Genomic DNA, 23,302 nt, shown 5'->3' with positions numbered 1-23,302 from the left:
CAACGGGGGAAAAGCAATATGTTATAATTAATCTATAAAGAAAAATGATCACACATTCGTGCATCAGCGTCAGAGCAACATATTTGCAGCCCTGAAATGCCTATTGACAAATACTTTAACACCCACCCACAAAATGTCTTAAACTCCTACTAAAACATGCAACAGTCTGCTGAAAGTTTGTTGTATCATTATTATTATTATTATTACTACTATTATTGTTATTTAGTTTATTTATTGCCAAACAAAGTTTACTGGGCAAGAAATAAATAGATGGAGTTCTAGACGCCTATATCGTGCACTGATCAGTGATTGGAGTGAGACCTATTTGAAGCTTGCGGACATAGTATAGGTAATTATTTTTCATAGATGCACCCCGTCTTGTGCGTCAACCTTACGTCACACCAGGCCTAATGGCCAACCGTAGCCTACAACAGTGTTGGTGTGAAAAAAAAAAAGCTTTCATCCAATGCATGGCTTCAGAGTAACCACAACACAAGAGTTTACATCCATATTGTTGTTGTGGCCATCGCAGACGGGGTGATTTGCCCCACAGTTGGGCACTTGACTCGAAATGAGCAGAAGCTGACGTTTCAGGTGTTTGTTGCACCATTTAAATACGAATTCCTCACGATCCTATTTTTTAAAAAATGACAAAAATAACATTTTCAGGGCACAATCGCAATCACGTTTCCCACCCCCCACTCCTATATGTCCCGTCCCAGTGATGGCAGGGTGAGATGCGCTCGTCCTCGGCGATAATCGATAGACGGATGCAGGTAGCCTTCCTCCCTACACACGCAGCATCACCACGCATCCTTACTCCACTGTGCAGTCTCCCCCACCCCCCACCCCCCCACATCACCACACACACATACACACACACACATACATACACACACGACAAACCGCTCGTGGGGGCCCTGCCTATTGATCTCTAAACATCTGGAACACTTCATATTTGTTTTACAAGGCAGTGGCGAGCAGTCCTGTGGCCCCCGATAGGGGAGTGAGGCAGCAGCGGCAGCAGCACCAGGACGGACCACTTGACACCTTGCTTCACGGCATCGATATGCAGTAGTGTGATACCAGCTCTGCGGAGACGAGAAGGCCAGTCCATGGCATCTTGATATTAAACCGTGAGCTCTGCGCATTCCTCGCCGACAGCGTAGTCTTTTTTTTCTCTCCCTGCGGAGTCGAAAGGATTAACTTGGCCGAAAAAAAGGCGGCGAGGGAGGAAATCTTAATAATTCAATTTGAGCTGATTCTGTTTGGGGGATTCGTGGGATACCATTGGACCTGCGATGGACTCCAGCGCGGGGGAATATGGCATGGCTCGTGTCGGATTGTTTTTGGTTTTGATGGGGCTGTGGAGATTTAGCGATGCTTGCCCCGCATCCTGCACTTGCAGCATCTCAAGAATTGTTTGTATTGATTCTGCACCAGGGATCGAGGATTTCCCTGTCCTCACGTTAGATGACATGGAAAACATCACTGAGATGTAAGTGTATGAAAACGATCGCACCGACAGCTTATTAACTCATTAGGAAGCAATGCGTAAAGAGCTCCCCTGGAATCTGTAGGTCGCTGGAATATCAAATAGTTGGGGCTGGTATTTTAATAATAATATTAATAATAATAACAATAATTATAATAACAATAAGGGTGAGAATAAGATCAGCAGCCTTATTAATGGAGGTCTGGAATCTCCTTGTGGATTAAACATCAGTAGAGATCCATGTTTAGCGCTTTTCCCGACACAGAATTTATTTTATTCTTATAACCAATGTCAGATCATGTAGCCTCGTATATGTGTGCGTGCGTGTGCTTTTACGCGCGCGCATGTGTGTGTGTGAGACAGAGGCAGTTGCTCGCGTGCGCGAGCGCGTTATGGTGGCGAGGTTGTGCGTCAGGCTTATTTGGATTAGTCGGTGTTTTCCTTTACAAAACAGCTCCAATGGTAGTGATGGAGTAAATTTTCAGGCCTAACGGAGCCTCCGAGGTGCTCACTCGGTTTTTGGGCGGCGGTGTGAAGCAGCCTGAATACTTCATGTTGTTGGCACATTACACATGAGATCGCATCAGTTGTATACAGCTGCCAATAGGCTACCCACAGTTGTGTAGAGCCTCATCTGCGTCAGTGTGTAGGTCTGTGTTGAAGCTTACCTGCTACAACCCCGCACAAGTGCACCACTGCATGGCACCCAGCGGAGCAAAGGGGAGACTGAGTGAGTTTTCGGAGGCAGGCAGGCTGAATAGGCGTCACATTAGCTCACCGTGATTGTAGTTTACTTGGGGTCAACGTGTTTATTTTTACTTTGCAAATAAAAATAAAAGTCTTTCAGGTGCCTAAATTTTTTTTTTTTTTTTTTAATGTTCTTCACTTTGTAAATAATGCAGTTGTTCCAGATTTTTTAAAGGCAGTGTGTACAACATCAGTGAAGGACATCAGGCCGGGCACCTTCTGAAAATCAACCATGAATTTAAAAATTCCTGTTAGTGATACTATAAGGCGTCACTTCAAAGGCAGCACTGGCTCTTTAGATTCATTTTGTAGTTTTAGGGCATCCTCCAATCTTCAGGACGTAAACATCTACATGAGGAGCAGTCAGTCTCAAACCCATCAGTAGTTAGCAACACTCACAAGTTGTTGATGTTGTTTATTTGTTTTTTCAGATCATTTGAAGCTTTAATGAAATACCAGTTAAAACAGGACAATCATTCCACCTCAAAATAATTCATAAATGTTTTTCATTCTACAATCAAGCCCTTAAAAACTCTATAAAATATGTAGTTACTTGCTACAAATTCAGAAAAGCTATTTCAAGTTTTGACTGTGTTCTCCAAAAGTCTCATTTGTTAGATATTTTAAATCTCGCGTTAGTGCTGTGTAGGAATTCACAAGCAGCGTCCTGAAGAAAATCTATAAAACAAAAATACCACCACTTTCTCAGTCTCCCCAAATTACGCTGTTGAAGCAGAGCACAAAACGCAGAAGACATGAAAGTAGGCATTTTATCACCATAGAGAGACAAGAGGTGGACCGTAGTAGTGCCTCTTACCAGAAGCAGATTTAGGAACAGTGAGATGGGTAAAGCTTCATCTGTGCCAAGTTCACGGTTTCACCACGGGGACCTACAGTTCCCAACATGGACCTTAGTTAAAAAAAAAAAAAGAAAAATTACCAAAAATTTAGATATGGAAAAAAATCCCACTCCTAAGGATATCAATGTCTGAAAGCACCTTCTCACCTAAACTGAAACCTCTCAGCATAGGCACTGTCCGGATAACTAAACCTCCCAAACGCTGGGAAAAAGCCATCTTCTGGCATGATAATTAATTTAACAGCATGGGCATGTGATGAAGCTTTACATTCGCAAAGGACTAGACAAAGGAAAAAACACAAACCTTTAAAAAAAACTTTCCTCAAATCACAAAACTTAGTTAAATCTCGCTGCAGAGCAAAGAAACATAATAGTGTTTCTCTTTCTCGGCACTAACTATCTCACAGACATGCCTCCTTTCCAAACAGAAACCTCCTTACTCCAAAATACAATTACATGCTTCAGCATAAATAAAAATAACTTTTCATTGTGCACGTAGACACATCTGCGATTGCTCAGTTGCAACTTTGAATTTGATTCCAAAACTTCACATATAAAGGCACCATCGTTCTGTCTGCAACTTTGAGTTTCCTTATATATCAGCAGCTGTAAGGTCTCCTGCTTATCAACCTCCAGCCAAATACTGACACACCCAGTCTGATCGTGGCTCAGGACCCAGATTAAGCTGTTAGACTGTCCCTGGACAGTGTTTTACCTGGTTAGAGTTAATAACTCCAATTCATTCATTCTGATCGAGCTAATTTCCCTACAAATTATTATTATTATTATTATTATTATTATTATTATTATTATTATTATAATTATTATTGGTGGCATACCCAGCCATATCCCCCACGTTAAGTTTTATGAAAACAAAAACAGTTTATTACAGTTATTAGTCCACAAAGTTGTTTAAAAAAACAAAAGAAAAACATTGTTTTTGGTAAACAAGGTAAACATGTCACTTCACATCGTCAGTACATGCTGTTGTAGTAATGTTATACTCACAAATGCACTAGAGACAAGACTCCTTGAGTAAAATAGCTAGCCTAACTTGGGAGCCGTACAATTTTACATTGCTGACTTGCAAAACAACAAAATGAGTTTTATTCAAAAAAAGTTATTAGTTTTATAAAATACACATATTTCCCATTCAACACTTGAGTTTTTTGAGAGTTTATTAGGACCTGTATCTCAATTCCAGTTTAAATCACACTTTCGACTCAATATTTGACATTTTTTGTGTGAATAGTTTGACTAAAAACCTGCACCATACCAAGCTTTCCCTTTTACCTTGTTTTTCCACAGATACATTGCTAATCAAAACAGGCTGTTTGACTTGAGTGACAGCAGTCTGAGGCACTACATAAACCTAAGAAACCTGTAAGTAGAACATTCAGTGTTGTGTTTTTTTATGGTTGAAAGTGGAGTTAAAGTTCAAGTAACTACAATTTAACTTCCAACAGAACGGTCACAAAGACAAGACTGACATCTATATCACCGGACGCGTTTTTTAACAATACAAGACTTCAATATGTGTAAGAAGAATTTTACACAGCCTCTCCAGTTATTTCATTATTAAACATGTAAGAATGCGTAGTTGAATATTTTCTGTTTGGTTTTTTTTTCCTCTCCTTTCAGAAATCTCAGAGACAATAACTTGTCAACACTGTCATGGAGAACATTTCAGAACTTTAACATTACATTTCCGTAAGTGACGCATACGCACAAACCTATCAGTGTATCTACGTCTTTTCTATGTAGTGTCTCATGTACTCTATTGTCTTTCTAGGCTTCTTCTGTTTGGGAATCCTCTGGATTGTGTTTGTGAGAACTTGTGGATCAAGCTAAGACTCCAGGAAGAAACAGACAGTCCAGAGCTGACATGCACAGATGACAGAGGAGTGGCGCAGGACTTTGCTACCTTCCAGCCGCCAGACTGTGGTAAAGTGAAACCATCCCACAATAAGCAAATCTGAGTAGACTGACTGATATCGAATGTTTGAATGAGTGGATGCACAGTAAGGGACTGAAACAAAGAAAGAAAGTTTAAAGGGAAACAATCTGATCGAGTTTCCTTTTACTTTTATGGTTTGCATGTTTTCTCACAGTGGTTCCCACGGTAGAGGTCACCCCCAGAAATGTGACTCAGATGGAGGGGAGTAATGTCAAAGCTATTTGCACTGCCTCAGGCTCCCCTGCTCCCGAGATTGTGTGGAACACTGAAGAGCTCTCGACCCACAAAGAGGTAAGGTGATCTACCTTTCTGTTTTCATTTTTAAACCTTTGGCATGGCTCCACCTTTATGAAGTCTCGAAGCGCTTTAAGTTGTTGATATTTTATACATTTAAAAAGTTATTTAAAATAACATGTAAATTGTTATTGTTATTATTATTATTATTATTATTATTATTAATATAAAATAATCACATTTAATTTAGTTGTTTTCATGGGAAAATCAAATATATAGATAAGAAGAAGAAATAATTTAATTGTCCCTAATTTGGGAAATTCTTTTATTTATTTATTTATTAAAACAAGTTAATTAAATGCCACTTTCTAACTAACTAAAAAGCCTCTGTTGCCAAACTTAATTAGCTTATGTTCTTTAGTGCTTCAGTGTTTCAAAACACATCGTATTCCTTGATTATTACAAACATGGGCACTGAAAATTTTAAGTGACCTGCTGTTTTTAAATGTATATATTTAATTTATCTTTATCCTCGTGAATAGTATTTCCAACAAACGGGACGATTTTAACAACTAGTATTTTTAAACGACTATGAGGACATGGACTAGACTGGTCTGAGACTAGTTTCTAATTTGAAACAGCTTACTGAAAGCAATGCGAAACATATCACTAATGTTGGAAAAAAAATACATATTCTGGGTGATTTACAAGCATTCAGGGGTTTCAAACTCTGAAATTTACTTTTAAGTGCTTAAAAGTTTGTGACTGTGTTTGTAGACCTTTAAAGGGCATCTTTAGATAAATTCTGAGTTGTGAAGTTGTCAACATAAGATTTCAAGCTTTGAATTAATAATTTTAAATATATAAAATTGGACATTAATACTGTTGAACTGGCTTGTTTCTGGTTAAGTCTGTACTGAGTACTTGTAACTATTTTAGCTGATGCTTTTAGCTAATTGTTTTGCTATTCTTATGTCAGCTTTTTCTAATAACAATTAGAAAAGTTGTCTTTTTTATTTGAATTTATTAGCCACTTTTAGCTCCTTTACACTGCTTTTCTACCTTGTGCTATTTAAAATGTGTATCAGCTGCTTTTACTTTCTTTGCCGTTCATATGTTCTCTGTGCTTCTTTTAGCTAGCTGTTAGCCACTTCTAGCTACTAGTTCAATTATCATCTCACATTGATTTTAGTTTGCTAAGTACTGGTCCATAATATTTTTCAGCATTTGTTTATAGAATTTCAAATGTTTATCTTTAGCCAGTATAAGTGTCTTCATTCCTTTTAGGTACTTGAACTTTTAAGTAACTCTTTAAAACTCCCTGGCTACTTTGCTAACTACTCTGGTGTCTGTGTGTCATAGCCGTTTGAGCCTGTATTGTACAGTCAGCTAATAGTAGTCGGTTTCATAAGATCAAGACAATTTTCTGTATACAGGAAACATAATGAAAAAAATAATAATGTGTTTACAGGTTAAATCTGTGGATACAGAGAGCATCCTCACCCTGTCAGGCCTGTCTCCTGATGATAACGGCAGGGCGATCGTATGCAGTGCCGAGAACATGGTCGGTCAGACCGAGGCCAGCCTTCAGCTCAATATTCTTTGTAAGGACTTTAACCATGGCGCACATCTCTAGAAATTATATTTGCGTTGCTAAGTTTAATTTGTGTAATTTAATGTGATGAACTTTTAAATGCCTTCTTCGAGACGTTGTTTTTCCACTGGAAGCAGAAGGCTCCTCATTTTGTTATCATTAGTGTCTCTTGGCAAACCTTATTGACTCTCCATGTTTCCTGTCCATAACTCTTCCTCCTGTGAAGCTCCTCATGCCTTGCCATACACTTCTGCTTGTTTAGTTCCACCCTCCTCCTCTTTCTCCGTGTTTTCATCTTGTCAGTGGTCAGATGTTGTGTGATCAGTCCCCCTTCCCTTCCCATACTTTTTGTCACTTACTCAAAATCCCTCAGATGTTGTTTTACCTATTGGCTTCCCTCCTTGTGTTTATTTCCTATCATCTTGTGATTACTCTTCCTCTACTGTTGCCTCTGTGTCAGTTGCCCCCACCATCCTGACACTCCTGTCTCCAGAGCGGGACCACCACTGGTGCATCCCCTTCACAGTAACGGGGAACCCCAAGCCGGAGCTAAGGTGGTACCACAATAACAAGCCTCTCCAGGAGCAGGACTACATCCGCACCATGATCCACGTGACCACAGAGAACCAGCAACACGGCTGCCTGCAGCTGGTCAACCCCACCCACATTCACAACGGAGAGTACAAGCTGGTCGCAGAGAATAAGTATGGCAGGGATGAGAAGAACATCTCTGCCCAGTTTCTCCACCCGCCTAACATCAACCATACGGGTCAGTATTCTGTCTTTTCACACGAGTCCGTTTATTGAAGTCAGCTGCTGGCTGCTGACATGCTTTTTTTTTTTTCATTTCTTTTCCTTTCTACAGATGACATCGAGTATTGTAAGTACTGATTTGGCTTATCCGGACAAATGTTGTACTTGTTAGCATGATGATGATTGAGTGCAAATTTAAAATGAACTCTGATAATGTCCCCGTCTCTTTCCTGCCGTTGCCTGTGCCTTCGTCTTCTGCCCAGACGGTGGGTGTTTCAACTCTCAAGTTTGCATGAACCTAACAGTCAGCATTTTGGCATGCTTTCACTCACCTCACTAGGTGTTATTGGTTTAAAATGTTCAGACCCATTTTTTTTTCAGATCCTACAGACACTCCACCGGATGACAGTGTTGCTGTAAGTGACCCTAATCAGCCCGCTCCATCTAAAGCAGTGGTACCTACCTCTTGTTGTAAACCCTTAAAATACACAATATATATTTTCTTGTTTATTTCAATTCTTTTTTTTAAAAAAGCAGCTCCTGTTATCGCCTCATGACTCCATCTTAGTTTTTTCCTTCCTAGGTGTATGTAGTTGTGGGAATTGCTGGCGTTGCCCTGATCGGTTGTGTTCTGATGGTGATCATACTGAAATACGGAAGAAACTCCAAGTTTGGCATTAAAGGTGCAAACATTTTCTAAAAAAAACAACTAAGCTGATAATTCAAGATATACATTTGTGCTTCCTTACCCTGAGTTAAACAATATCACATGTGTTTGCTAGAAGTGAGGCTACAACCGGCAGTTTATCCTGGAAACTCTGGCCATCACTGCAAATAAATATCACGCAAACGTTATCCTCAGCTCCAGGTCGCAGACAGTCCACTCCAGGCTGCTTGGAGTTGAACTATCCCTGAAATACAAGAAACCCCATATTGGTCACCCTGACATTTGCTAAAACACAGAAACAACTTTTCAATATGTCAGTGGCACAATACATCTTTTATCCGAATATATGTGTATAGAAAGATGCCTTAAAGGTCCCTTTAAAACATATAATAGATACTAGAACACAAGTTTTAACATCACGTGCTTTCCTCTGAAATGCAGTTAGGTCCATAACTACTTGGACAATGGTAGTTTTTTTCAGTTGCTGCTTGTTTGAGGGTCTCTCTGCGTTCAGATTTGTCTTCAGTAACTAGAAAGCGTGCTCTATTGGGTTGAGATCAGATGACTCACTCAGCCATTATAGGATATCTGATTTCTTTGCCTTGAGAAACTCTTAGGTTTCTTTCGCGCTATCCTTTAGGTCATTATCCATTTGCACTTTGCACTTTATCAGTTTTGCAGCATTTGTCTGAATCTGAGCAGAGAGTGCAGCCCTGTAAACATCACAATTCATCCTGCTGCCTCTATCAGCAGTCTCATCATGACTAAACACCAGTGAGTTAGTTGTACTGGTGGTCATACTTGCCATGCTATAGCATTATCTGTACTACGTTTGATAGAAAAAGCAGTACGCTTTGACTCATAATTCTGGTATAATTCTGTATCCAAAACTTTTTTTCCAGAAGTTTTTATTTTAGATGTTTTCTGGCAAAGTTTAATTTGCCCTTCCTGTTCTTGAATGTAACCAGTGGTTTGCACCGTGTTGTGAAACCATCGCATTTCCATTCATGAAGCCTTCTCTTGATGGTAATTTTTTTCCAAACCTCCCCAAGAGTGTTTTTGACTTGTTAGATATTGCGAAGGAGTTTTTTAACAAAGGAAATAACTTTGAAACAATCCACTTTAGTCATCTTCTGTGGTCTTCATGGCTTTTTGGTGTTGCTGGCCAGTCAATTCCTTCCTTTTAAGAAGCACCAGATTGCTGAGATGGCTAATGATAGCCTCTTGCGCTTGAATAGACATCTCTTGGGACTTCATATTCAGAGTTCTAGTGAACAGCTACTAAATGCATCCACTCCAGATGTGTTATCTCCTTCATTTATCACAAAATAATAATAAGGGAACAGACATCAAATGCCTATGAAACTGCTTATAACTCAATTGTCCAATTTCTTTTGAGCCACTGAAACTGGGAGGACTATCTGTAATTCTGTAATTCCTGAAATAGACTTTAGCTAAACAGTTAAAGCGATGCTTTTTTTTAAAAACCCATCGAATTAAAGCTGAAAGTCTGCACTTTAATCACTTAGCAATTATTTGATTTCCACTTTGGTGCTGTACAGAGGCAAGATTATTTTAAAAAGTGTCATCATCCGACTACTTGTGGACCAAATGACATAACCAAATAAACGATTATGCAGGCAAGAAAAACATTTTAATTCAATTCTGTCACCTAATGCCAGTTAAGACATGCAATAAAAAGCTTGCATGTCTTAACTGTAATCATCCTAACCCTCCCAGGCTCCCTCCATATACTGACTGCAAGCTCTTTTTTCATGTATGTATTTATTTATATCATTTTCTTACTACCATTGGCTCTGATCATCTCATGATAATATTCTTTCATGTATTCAGTTTTCTCTCATCATAATCAAACAGATTTGCTATACCAGATTTCAGATTTGAATAATTTATCAGATTTCATGTGTTTGTTCTAGTACACTTTGTTTTTTTGTTTTTTTTGCTTTTACATTTGTTGAATTTCCTTTTCCTTGTTTATTATTTTTTGTGCTTATCACCACTAAAATGATGTTACAGCTGGCAGCTAACTATCCAGTAAAATCTGGTGTCATGCAGCCACAGTTTCCAGTCTTTGTCCTCAGCTAAAACACTTAAAAAAAATTCTAACTATTTAGTATGACTTTTTTCAGCAATTTCAACATCTTGTTAATATTCATAACTGATGCATAAACAGCTCGTGAACCTTCAATAACAGTGTATAACACATACACAGAAACCATTCAGTGTGTTATTAAGCATTTGTTCTCACTTAATGTTAATGAAACATTAGAATGTCCTAATATCTCTAGTTATTATGTACCTTTTATAAATGGCATCTCAGGGGTTTGAAAGCAAGCAGTAGTGTTGGCCCTGTGCTGTTCCTACTGTGTGAATATGGAAATTACTACAGGAATTAGTGAGCTCTGCTTTGGCCTGAGCTCATCCTTTTACATTGTTCAGTAAACCTGCCTATAATCTGTAATCTGACATACTTCATGTAACCTGTAGTCCCTCTGTCAATCTCTTTTCACTCTGCTTTTACTCCCCTTCCTTTATGACTAACAGCTTCACACTTCTTCGTCTTCTTCTCTGCGCTGTCTTTCTCTTCTCCTCCTTCTCCACCTCCTCTGTGGCTCTCTAGGCTCCTCCTCAGTTATCAGTAATGACGATGATTCTGCCAGCCCTCTCCATCACGTCTCCAATGGCAACAACACCCCGTCATCCTCAGAGATGGGTCCAGACGCAGTGATCATTGGAATGACAAAGATTCCTGTCATCGAGAACCCCCAGTACTTCCGTAACTCCGGCAGCATGCTGAAATCCAACACGTGTGAGTTACTGCCTCGTTCGACAAACGCCGGGTAACCTGGGCCTTTTCTGATAAATCCATGCAGGGATCGCTGCTAGGCGCCATATTTATTTTTGGCATCCTGCTGCACTGTGATAGTGACTCCAGTTCCTTAGACCGGCTGGATAGTTGGACCACAGGAGATGTGCAGGAACACAAGCTCGGACAAAGGGCTTAACTCAGCAGTTTTTTATTTTATACTTTATGAATCTACACAAAGTATTGAATTGTAAAAACAGATAGTTTAGATAAGTATTTAAGTCCTTTTGTAAATTATGCAATTTGCTAAATATATATATTTTCTGTCATATTAATTTAAATATCTTTCAGTTTTTGAATTGTCATCACATAAATTATGCAATCTGAAGACACGTGCTTGTCTGTTGTGAGATTAGTGAAGACAAATGTTCTGTATGCACCAAAAATGCCCACTTAAAATCCCAATGTGCACATAACCTTGAGGGTGATTTGACTTCTTCTGCATTAAAGTTGTCCAGCACATCAAGCGACACAACATTGTGCTGAAGCGGGAGCTGGGAGAAGGAGCCTTTGGGAAGGTCTTTCTCGCTGAATGCTACAACCTGACACCAGACCAGGAGAAGATCCACGTGGCAGTCAAGGTACAGATCAAATGATCAATGAGCTTGACAGTCACTCAGTAAATCCTAGTCATTAGATGTACGTTCCTGCAGATAATGCTTCTCACCGTTTGCCTCTCATCTTTGTCCCTGTCTTGTTTCAGACACTGAAAGAGGCCAGCGAGAGCGGCAGAGCAGACTTCTACAGAGAGGCTGAGCTCCTCACCAACCTGCAGCACGAGCACATCGTCACCTTCTATGGAGTGTGCGTAGAGAGCGACCCACTAATCATGGTGTTTGAATATATGAAACACGGGGACCTCAACAAGTTCCTCAGGTAAGCTTCTTTAGATCTTCTACTGGTATCTGTTACTAATCAGTTACTTGTTGTACCTCTGATGCAGATCAGTGAATGTCAAATGGTTTGTGTAAGGACTGACAGGCGATAACAACATAAAATAAATTTTGTGAAAAGAAATAACTAAAAATAACAAGTGTGCTAAAAAAAAAAAAATCCAAAATGTTGTATAAAACAAAAAGAATAAAAGCAAATCAATAAAGTGCACATTGCTAGGACTGGGTTAGATCCCCTTTCTGTTGTTTCTCACCGTTGAGTGTCAGCCTTGGTTATGGAGGAGGTAGAGCCGGGTATATACCAATGTGAAAGTCACAGGTTTAATCCCCAGCTACTCCAATCTGTATCTGAAAATTTCCTTGGGCAAGATAGTGGTCCCCGAGTTTTCCTCTATGCATTTGTGTATGAAAATGTCAGACAAGGTGCTTGTTTGAATGTGTGTGATTGGGTGAATGAAGCTTGAAGCAACAATTGCTTTGAGTGCTGAGTTAGAGTAGAAAGTGCTGTGTAAGAACAGGTCATTTACCTTCACAACTGCCTTAATCCTTCATGGCACAGGTTCAACAAGGTGCTGGAAACATTTCTCAGGAATTTCTGTCCATATTGACATGATAGCATCACACAGTTGCTGTGTGATGCATGATGGAATCAGTGACTGTGACTGTGAAGGCCATTTGAGTAGGCTTACATGAACTCTTTGTTCTGTACAAGAAGTCAGTTTGAGATGATTTGAGCTTTATGATATGGCACATTAACCTGCTAAATGCAGCCAACAGAAGATGGGTACACTGTGGTCATAAAGGGATGGAGGTAGGCTGTGGCATTTAAATTATAAATAAATTGATACCGAAGAGTCCATGTGTGTCTAGAAAACATTCACGACAGCACTCCATCGCCATCGGTGGCTGGAACTGCTGGTATAAAAGCAGGATGAATCCATGCTTTACATGTTGTTTACACCAAATTCAGACCCTACCATTTGGAATTGGATTCATCAGACCAGGCAACGCTTTTCCAATTTTCTATTATCCAATTTTGGGTGAGCCCACATGAAGCATTAGTTTCCTGTTCTTATCTGACAGGAGTGGCACCCAGTGTGGTCTTCTGCTGCTGCAGTCCATCTACTTCAGAATTACACTTATTGAGATGCTCTTCTGTGTACTTTGGTTATAACATCTACATCTCTATGCCTAAATGTAAAGTAAAGTTATTGCCATGTGATTGGCTGATTAAGTATTTACATTAACAAGCGGCTGTATATGCTGTATGGAAATAATAAAGTGATTGGTGACTAGAAATCAAAAGGAATAAAGTAACATGAAAACGAAGGGAAGAGTTTGTAACAAGAAACAATCCAATTAAAATGTATTTATATAGCACCAAATCACAACAGGAGTCGCTTCAAGGCACTTTATATTGTAATTCTGAGACCATAAAATAATACAGAAAAAATCCCCAACAATTAATTGACCCCCTTTGAGGAAGCACTTGGCGACAGTGGGAAGGAAAAACTCCCTTTTAACAGGTTCCGCCAGAACCAGGCTCAGGGAAAGGCAGCCATCTGCTGTGACCGGTTGGGGGTGAGGGGATGAAGACAGGATAAAAAATGACATCAAGTCAGACAGAGAGTCAGAGATTGATAAAAACTAATGGTCAAATCCAAATTGGCGTATAGTGCATCATGGGATGCCATCAGCAGCCTAGGCTTATTGTAACAGTTTCAAATAATTCTCTCTTACCTGTATGTTTATTTTGTAGCTTCTAACTTTGATAAATATGTTTTTTTTTTTAAATCAAATGTAACAAAAAAAGCTCAACATGTTAAAGTCAATTTTACATCTTCATTATCTAGTCTGGTCAATATTATAACACACTCTGTGTGATTGTACTGAATTTACTGAGTACGAGTGTGAGACTAATCACCATATCAGTAATCAATAAAAAAAATCACTTTCTTGATTATTTTTTTCCCAAAATGCAAGAAAATACTGAGACTCTCTATTACAGTATATTTTCAAAGATCAGATTAATGCACTACTTGTGCTATTTGCAGTCTACAGTCTAGAACCCAAAGAAAAATACAGCTAATAGAAACATCACATTATGATCAAGACTGGGAGGCTAGAACAAATTTTTTTGTATTCTTTTACTAGGTGAGAAAAATGTTAAATAATTTCAGGTTAATGTTTCGTTAATTAGTTAGTTGATTGCTAATATCACATTCATGTATTACAGTAGTGACAGAATGGTTCATGCTGCTGCATTATTTTCTAAACTATGCAACGGTTTCTGGGTGCAGGTCCCACGGTCCCGATGCAGTGCTCATGGCAGACGGTCAACACAGCATCCTGGTGGAGCTCACCCAGTCCCAGATGCTGCACATTGCCCAACAGATTGCTGCTGGCATGGTCTACCTGGCCTCCCAGCACTTTGTCCACAGAGACTTGGCAACAAGGAACTGCCTGGTAGGAGAAAACCTGCTGGTCAAGATAGGAGACTTTGGCATGTCCAGAGATGTTTACAGCTCAGACTACTACAGAGTAAGTATTTTAGATATTTTCCCCTTTCTTCCCTTACTTCACTTCATCTCATTATACACAAAAAATATGGAACTGATCAAATTTAATTCCAGGCTTAAACAACTGTGCAGCTGCAAGAATGATGATCATTGTTTCTTTTTTTTTATTGCAGTTTAAATGCAAATTCTCTAATCTGTATAAAAAACAATGCAGGTCAAAGAAACAAAACGATCATGTTAATAGTAACACTGAGTTGATACATATATTTTATTCCTTCATTGTGTCTCACATGCCAGCGTGAATCCCACAGTGCCCTCTGCTGCCCAAAGTGAAGTCAGAAATGTGAAGACTCTTACTGTAAATCAATTCCAAGATGCATTTTCCTGCATCTAATAAGATCACCTTTAAGAGTGGTTCCCACCAAATCCCGTTATCAAACACATTAGCAAAGCGAACGGCACCAGGATCCTGTTTCACTTGCTTACTTTGGAAGTCAGAAGTCAGTCCACACATGCACTTAGAGCAAGTATTACCTTCAATCACACGAATTATTTTCACGAGTGAAGACACAGACATGAGTAAAACCTTTGATAGTTTACTAGAATTTTATATTTGTGCCCCATAGTTGGATTGGTGGTTGACAGACTGCATTAAAACAGATTAAAAACAATGGAAAAGGATGTCTGCGTGGTTGACCAAATTCATCTCCCAATGCCTTATAAATGAGCCAAATAAGCTAACAGAAACAGGTCATCAAATTGTCACATGTAACCAGACACTTAACCCAGCAATACATATTTCTAGTACTGGGTAGTACGTCCTTTTACCTTTAGAACTGCCTTCCTTCTTCTATGAATTTAGTATTATTTCTAGTACTACTACCATTATTATTACTTATTGTGTTTAGTGCTAATCAGTAAGCTTATTATATGCAACACTAAATTATGAATATAGTGGTTCTCCATTTGTTTTCACTTGAGCAAGCTAGACCTGGATGTGCACCAGAAAATGGGTGAATGAACGGCATGTCTTGAAAGTGGTGCTATTTAATTTAGGGTTCAAACATTTATTTTGGGTTATTTAAGGTTTGTATAAATTAATATTGCAGTTAGGATTTGCTGGATAATCTTTGTTAATTTGACACAAAGAATTGTTTTCATCATCATAAATAGCATACAAGAAAAAAATCATACACATTAACCTTAACCCCGTGATGTCTAGTGCATCATATGTGATGCATGAGTTTTGGGGAGCTTTTCAGACTTGTATATCATCAGTGTGATGATTAAAAATTAAACTCATATATGTAGATTAGTATTTAATTCATTTTCTAATAAAGTTGTTAGAAGGTTCAATAAACATTAAACATGTTCTGGTTTCATGGTTCAGGCTTTAAAGGGGTTTAAGACCAGTGTTGTCTTTTTAAGCTATCAGACATCAGTGTTATTAAGCACTTTTTATGATTTGCATATATATTGTGAACATTTTAACCTTCCTGAATTTAGCATTTATTGCAGGGCTGTTCTTGCAGACTGATTGGTTGCAGCTTGGTGTTTCTATTAAACATGATAATGTATTATAAATGGATTACAACAAACTATTGTACCATAGCAAGACTACAAAGTCTACAACGATGTATTTTTTTCACGATCACTGACATCTATTGACAGTCCCCCATTATAATAACAACAGTAAACAACAATAAAGTCAGTATATTCAGCAGCTTTGAACTCTTTAGCAGATCTTGCAGTGTTGGTTTCTCATGAATGCTGTTGTGTCGTTCTTTCTGCAGGTGGGCGGTCATACGATGCTGCCCATCCGCTGGATGCCCCCGGAGAGCATCATGTACCGGCGGTTCACCACAGAGAGTGACGTGTGGAGCCTCGGCGTGGTGCTGTGGGAGATCTTCACCTACGGCAAGCAGCCATGGTACCAGCTCTCTAACAATGAGGTCAGACAGCGTTTCAACCTAACCCTACACTTCACATACATTGGCCTCCATATAAGCACTGCGGCAGAAAAAGTCAGAGACTGTGAATAAATCTTAGTGTCAGCATATTTTTTATTCCTATTCTAGCACAATGCCTACTTAATCTATTATTTCAATACTTGTAATGTAAGAATTCATTCATAGCATGCTTCTCATAAGTTTTGATGGCAGAGTGCCAGTGCGGAGCCTGTATAGTGGTGAAGACCAATAAACAAAATCATTCCAAAACTAGTAATTTATTTATTAAACAGTAAGCTGACTGAAAGCGTCTTTAGCACCACAAGCAAAGCATTAAATTCCTGACCCACACGTCTTAGAAGCCCAGACTGACATTATGGTCTAGTAATTTAATGAATGTAGACTGTAGTCGTGCACCTTAATTCCCATCATCCCTCTGGTGGACTAAATGGTCTGTCTGGAGTTTGCTTGGTTTTGCTGCTGGCAGGCAGGGTGTGGAACCAGAATGCAGGACTCAGCAGACAGATATAAAACTCAATATCACAGCTTTATTGCTGGTAAAAAAGGCAACGAAAAACAGAGGCCATATACAAAAACTAAGCTGACCAGGAACACACAGACAGAGGCTGCAAACACCATGAGAGAGGACACGATGAAGAACAGAGGGAGAGGGTAGACAATATATACACAGGAGGGTGATTAAAGGAAGTAGAGTAGAGGGAGTAGATAGAACACAGTTTAACATAATCAAAATAAACAAGACAAAGGTAGCAAAATTTAACATCAGGCACATGAGACAGTGGATTCAAAATAAAACAGGAAGTAACACATACACTGAGACTTGACACTGGGATAAACAGACAAGGAGACATGACAGACGTGCGAGACAAAAGGACAAAAAACACAGAGAGATGGACACGAGAACAGAAAGGGGAAAAACAGAGGGACCAGGACAACAAATGTATTAACTAGACAAGACAGGGAACACAGACAGCCATGAAGACGGAACACAGAGAGACCAAAAAGACATGAGGACGTGACTGGGGAGAGCGAAGGTAAACAAACAACGAGACAAGAGACACAGACTGGACACAAAAGGGTAATTAACATCCTAAAACTAGATTTTAAAACTCAGAGGCACTAGAAAATAACATACTCGGGAACTAGAACATAAATTATCTTATACTTTAAAAGAAATAAATATGGAGTCCAGAACAAAAGTCAAAATATTGGGACAAAGAGACAGATTGATATAAGTGCGTTTAAGCGATGGTGGTTTATTTTGAATCATCAGTGAGGCGCAAATAACAACTCTGCACAGCTGTAATTTAGCATGATTTGAACTGTGTTTGATTGAAATATACAGCACAGTTTCTTTTACTTTATTCAGTCGGGCTGCACATTGCTAAAAACATTGCTGAGGGCCACAGTGGCCCTTGGGGCACACTTTGATAACCCTTAACTGATATAACCTTGCTTTAACACAGTTTACAGGTCATGATGAATAACACTGATGACAGTATGACTGAAAACAGTCCTGCTTCTAGAGGAGTTGTATCAAAGCATGTCATGTGAGAACCAAATTCAAAATTCAGAGCTCTTCTTTGGATGTTGGCTACCTTTTGTTCTGTTCTCTGTCAAGCTGACCCCACACTGCTTAAATAACGTTGAGGTCCAGCACTGTGGAGGCCAATCCATGACTGATAGTGCTCCATTGTGTGCTTTTCTATCCAAGTATGCTTTTACTGCATTGGTAGTGTTTTGGGGATCAATAGCATGCTGAAAAATGAAGATGCTGACAATCAAACTCTTTCCAGGTGTTCACTAGATTTTCTTTTCCTATTTTTCAAGGACACGACTTTGAGATACTTGTTATCTGCTGTAGATAGTTTATTAGGAGTGACACTTTATCTTCTGCCCTCCAACTGTCCAATTTCCTCAGATTTCTTAAGAACACACTGCTCACAACACCTTTTAAAAAATTACGAGAAACTCCAAACTGGGGGAAATGACGACAGACTCCAGACTTCAGTGCAGCACTGTGGTGTCCCATGTCTCAGTTGACATGAACCCTTTTTGAAGTCAGAACCCCATAACAGCTAACATTTGTATCAGAATATGACACGGCACAGCTAGCTGCATAATAGGAAATGACTAATGAAATCTTACTGAAGGTTGGCAACCCTTTACTGTTGAACATTTTGGTTTTAAAATCCTCAGAACTTCATGGAAGTGCAGAACAAAGATGCTTAAGATACTGTGCGCTATTCCGGTAAACAGAATAGTTTCCTTTCAGATGGGGGAAATTAATATCATGTGTTAAGAAATAAAACCAAAGAAAAATCTTGATGAATGGCCTGCCCTTGAGATGACATACACTACACTGAATGAGAAAATGTAAAAGCATCTTCCTTTTCCGGCACATATTGTGGGAGCTCTCCTAAAATGTAAGTCTTTGGAATTACAAAGACTATTTGCTCATGAACAGCATTCTTTTTTTAAACCTAAATCTTTTTGAAAATGTTCCTGGAAAGGGTGAGCTTAGGGCTTAAACCTCTGTATGCACTCTGTGCTATCCAAATGTCGAGGCCGTCCTTTAATAAACTGGACGTGCAATTTAGTTCCTGCACGCTTCCCAGCTGCAGAGATTTTTTGCTATCAAACCACATTATTATGTGACAGTAGATAAATCAGCTTCTTTTTGACAAACCAACCAATGTTTTCCCCCAGGTGATCGAGTGCATCACTCAGGGCCGAGTGCTGCAGCGGCCCCGCACCTGTCCTAAGGAGGTATACGACCTGATGCTGGGCTGCTGGCAGAGGGAGCCCTACATGAGGCTGAACATCAAGGAGATCCACAGCACGCTCCAGAGCCTGGCCAAAGCCTCGCCCGTATACCTGGACATACTGGGCTGACGCGCCACTGCGTCCGTGTGATGTACTGCGTGTGCATGTGTGCTTCATAATGTGGACAAGTGTTTGTGTGTTTGCACACGACGGGAACTGGGGGGAAGGGGAGGAGGAAGCGGAGGCTGCGCGAGCGCATCTTTGTACAGAAACCCCGGCTGTAAATGTAACTGTAAATGCTCCTGTCCGCGTCTTCATCACACGGAGAAAAAAGCCTTACGGTTTTTGAGTGATTTTTGGGTTGTTGTTTTTTTCTTTGTTTTGTTTTTTTTTAGCTGTTTTTTGCTTTTCTTTTAAATTTGCAGATGTTGTTGAGGCATGCTTCACAAAGTGGAAACCAAAATGCAGAGAGGATCCCGTATTATTAGTGCTCCAAAACATGTGGCGTAGTGTATGTAAAAGGCATAAAAAGAGACCAATAGACAGCTCACCCTGTCTGCACTCACCGCATCAAATCACTTCCCTCTTGTATTCCATAAGCTGGAAATGAACAAAGGGACGTGCAACGTGTCTCTTTGTGATGGACAGTTTATGGATACATGCCTGTAGATAGATCATTTTCTTCTCTCAGCAGTGTCTCACCTATTCCGCTATAACACAAAATAACCTGTTAGTTCACAGCTGAAGCTAAATGTGTCGTACGCCACAGACTATTTTAATATGTCGAGAATTTGCAAGCTGACTGAAATCCATGGCTCACGGATTTCAATCCTGGTCCTCTGAGGCGCTTCCCGACTTCACGTCTTTTCTGTAAATACCTTTTCCTCTTGAAAGAAGGCCATCAGTGTTCAGTGGGACATTTTAAAGGGTGAAGCTCTGTTTGCCAAATATTCCTTTTCGTTCATTCATTTACCTAAATCACAGAGGATGGGGGACCCGGCGGCGTAGGTTGTTTTTTTCGTCAACCAGCAATGCCATTTCTGAAATCTCTGGTGCGTGACGTGGTTTGGTTTCCATCATGGGAGGTTTTCAGATGTCAGGGGTGCTCTTTTTTTTATTTAGGTTATGTACCGGGGCTTTGTATGGATTAAGAGTGCACTTTGAAGATCGTCATTTTCAATTCCATGTAGTCGGCTATGAGACTGCAGTAAAAGCATTAATTAGGAGTCTGATTGCCCTTAAAATGTCCCAGGGGTGCTTTCATCTCTCCTCATGGCCCCAGCCAGCCATGTGGTGACTGGCTGACAGCTCTTCATCCAGGACGGTGGTGATTTGTACAGGCAGCAAATGGTTTCAGATTGCACTCTTGTATTATATTCAGTTGTTTTGTTGTCCTGATATTAAAAAAGAGGCTAAAAGAGCAACCATGGTGCAAGTGTCCAGTGCAAGTTTCATCCTAATATTTGCAAAAAACCTAAAAAAAAATCAACAAAAAATCAGCAGGAATCTTTCATGCAGAGGTATAAAGGCAGTGAGACAATAAGTTCTTTTTGTTAAGTGCAATTTGTAGCATTACTTAAACACTCCAATGCACAACCTTAGCACTGAGCTCCCTCCTCAGTCTCAGCTGTCAGCTGTAGGAGAAAGAAAAGAAAATCCATGATTGCACAGAAAAACCCCAGTTTGTGTGTGTGTGTGTGTGTGTCCCTATGTTTTTTCTCACAGCGTTCTTCAATAATAAGTCACCTGTCCGCTGTACATAAGCAGCTCTCCATTCTGTACAGTTCTGATATTTGTCTATATGAATAGTAGGCTATGTTTAATAGTATAATCCGTTTTAAGCAGGTATCATGTCAAAACTGTGTGACAGCTATTGAAGACAACGTGTTATGGGCCACTGGCAATACATACTATATGTAAATACAATTTGATTTGTGCTACATTGTATAATTTCTTTGTGCTTGTTCATAATACCGGTGAGAATACAATCTTCTCCTTTTTTTTCCTTTTTTTTTTTTGTTTTGTGTTTTCTTTTTTGGCAATTTTTGATCTACAGAGGACTTTAATTGAAAAAAGAAATTGAAAAAAAAGTTTTTCTCTGAAGAAGAAGAAAAAAAAAAAGAAGGAAGATGATCTCCTGTTTCCTCTCCACTGTGATGGGGAGCTCACACAGAGGCTGTCTGAGACGCTGCCTGTCTCGCAGGAGCGACCACAGACTCTAAACATCAGGAACTCTCCTGGCCCGACAGGTGTCCCAGCAGATGTGTGGCCAGTGGCGAGGAGGTCAGAGTTACCTCCTGGCTAACCCCACCACTCTCCCTCTGACTGACTGTAGCCTATTTTGATCCTCTTTCAGATGAATAACTGTGACTTTGCATCATGAATAGTATATTATTTTGAATGTAATCTAGAAGGGTGGGGACCTTTTTTGAATGTAATCTATATCGAGGGGGGTGTTAATGATTTTTTTGTAAATATACAGTAAAAGAAGAAAAAAAATGACAGTTTTCATTCCTGTGCAGATAACAAAATTTTACTTACTGTGTGAACTTAAGAGAGTGTATATGTATTTGTGTGTGTGTGTGTGCGTATTTGCACATGCATCAGATTGCTAGAGGATGTATGCCTGTGTGGGTGTGCGTGTGTGTATGCATCTAAGCTTGTATGGATCTGAGTGTGTGTGTGTGTGTGTGCGTGTGTATTCTCCTAGCAGATTTAATCCTGCTTTAATCAGACAGTTCTATGAATCAATCCAATGCTTTGTGCATCATGTGAGTAGCTTATCCACAATTAATGGAAATGTTCCTTGTGATACTGTGCATTTAATAAAGGTGGTATGTCTTACAGTACAGTCTCTGCCCTTCAGGGTTATAAAGTCTGGAAATGTTTTTAAGGCACTATGGATGTACACAGTTACACATTAATACACATTTTGGGAAAACAAGATCACATCTGTGTGCTACTTATGAGACATCTGTCAGCACCCAGCTAGCTTATCTTTCAGTGATTAGAAGTGAGAACAGTTACTCATCTGCTTTTCTTTGTATTCTGTCAGAAATATACTGTTGTTAGTGGATACTCATATTTACTGGCAACCTTGTTATGTATATCTGTTTAACTCAAATATCTAATCACCCAATCACAAGGCAGCAACTCAACATATTTAGGTATGTAAACATAGTGGAAATGAATTGTTGAATGAATGAAAGTTCAAAATGAGCATCAGAAAGAGTAAGAAATACAGCTGAAGGTGGTGCGGTTGGCATGGTTCAGAAACTGCTGATCTGCTTGGTTTTTCCACACAAACATTTCTATGGTTTACACAGAAAATGTGTAGTGAGCAGCAGGGAGAAAAATAACTTGCTGATGTCAGAGGTCTGAGGTGAATGCTTTGAGCTGATAGGAAGGCAGAAGTAACACAAATGAGCACTTGTTATAACCAAGGTTTGCAGAAGAGCATCTGTGAACACACAACACGTCAACCCTTGAAGGTGATGGACTACAGCAACAGAAGATCACACCGAGTGCTACTCCTGTCACCTATCAACAGGAAAACAAGTTTAAATTAAGACAGACTCACCAAAATTGGACAATAAGAGAAAAACGTTGGTCTGATGAGTCTCGATTTCTGCTGTAACATTTGGGTGGTAGGGCCAGAAGCCGGTGTAAACAAAATGAAAGCTTGGTTTTATGTTGACTTGTATCAATATTTGACAGTTGGTGGCAGTGGTGTAATATTTTCTTGGGAGACTTTGGGACCCTTAGTACCAACTGAGCATTGTTTAAATGTCACAGCCTACCTGTTGCTGACCACGTCCATCCCTTTATGACCACAGAAGATGCTGATGTACACTCTGATGCACAATAACAAAACAGAGGTTATCATCAGAAAATAACAGTCAGTGAGCGCTGAAAAGTAAAAAAAATTGAAAATCTTTCTCTTTTTTGACCACCTTTGTTT

General features: G+C 39.5%; 1 protein-coding gene across 2 annotated transcripts; it reads left to right on the top strand.

Moving 5' to 3' along the window:
* The first annotated feature begins 1,085 nt into the window (after nucleotides 1–1,085).
* Nucleotides 1,086–22,171, top strand: ntrk2b (neurotrophic tyrosine kinase, receptor, type 2b). 2 transcript variants are annotated; one of them, XM_031754671.2, is made up of 18 exons: nucleotides 1,086–1,498; nucleotides 4,410–4,484; nucleotides 4,568–4,639; nucleotides 4,743–4,811; nucleotides 4,894–5,045; nucleotides 5,213–5,349; nucleotides 6,764–6,896; nucleotides 7,347–7,655; nucleotides 7,752–7,766; nucleotides 7,903–7,905; nucleotides 8,021–8,055; nucleotides 8,223–8,322; nucleotides 10,948–11,136; nucleotides 11,644–11,774; nucleotides 11,897–12,069; nucleotides 14,387–14,627; nucleotides 16,399–16,557; nucleotides 19,285–22,171. In XM_031754671.2, exons 1-18 carry the CDS (start codon nucleotides 1,302–1,304, stop codon nucleotides 19,468–19,470), a joined length of 2,376 nt encoding a protein of 791 aa, XP_031610531.1. In that variant the 5' UTR covers nucleotides 1,086–1,301; the 3' UTR covers nucleotides 19,471–22,171. The 2 variants fall into 2 exon arrangements, with proteins under 2 accessions (XP_031610531.1, XP_039470343.1); XM_039614409.1 differs by having other exon boundaries at nucleotides 8,021–8,094.
* The last annotated feature ends 1,131 nt before the right edge of the window (nucleotides 22,172–23,302 follow it).

Source organism: Oreochromis aureus, linkage group 7, assembly GCF_013358895.1.
Source record: "Oreochromis aureus strain Israel breed Guangdong linkage group 7, ZZ_aureus, whole genome shotgun sequence".
In the NCBI taxonomy this organism is placed as follows: Eukaryota; Metazoa; Chordata; class Actinopteri; order Cichliformes; family Cichlidae; genus Oreochromis; species Oreochromis aureus.
This window is presented reverse-complemented; position numbering and strand designations above follow the sequence as displayed.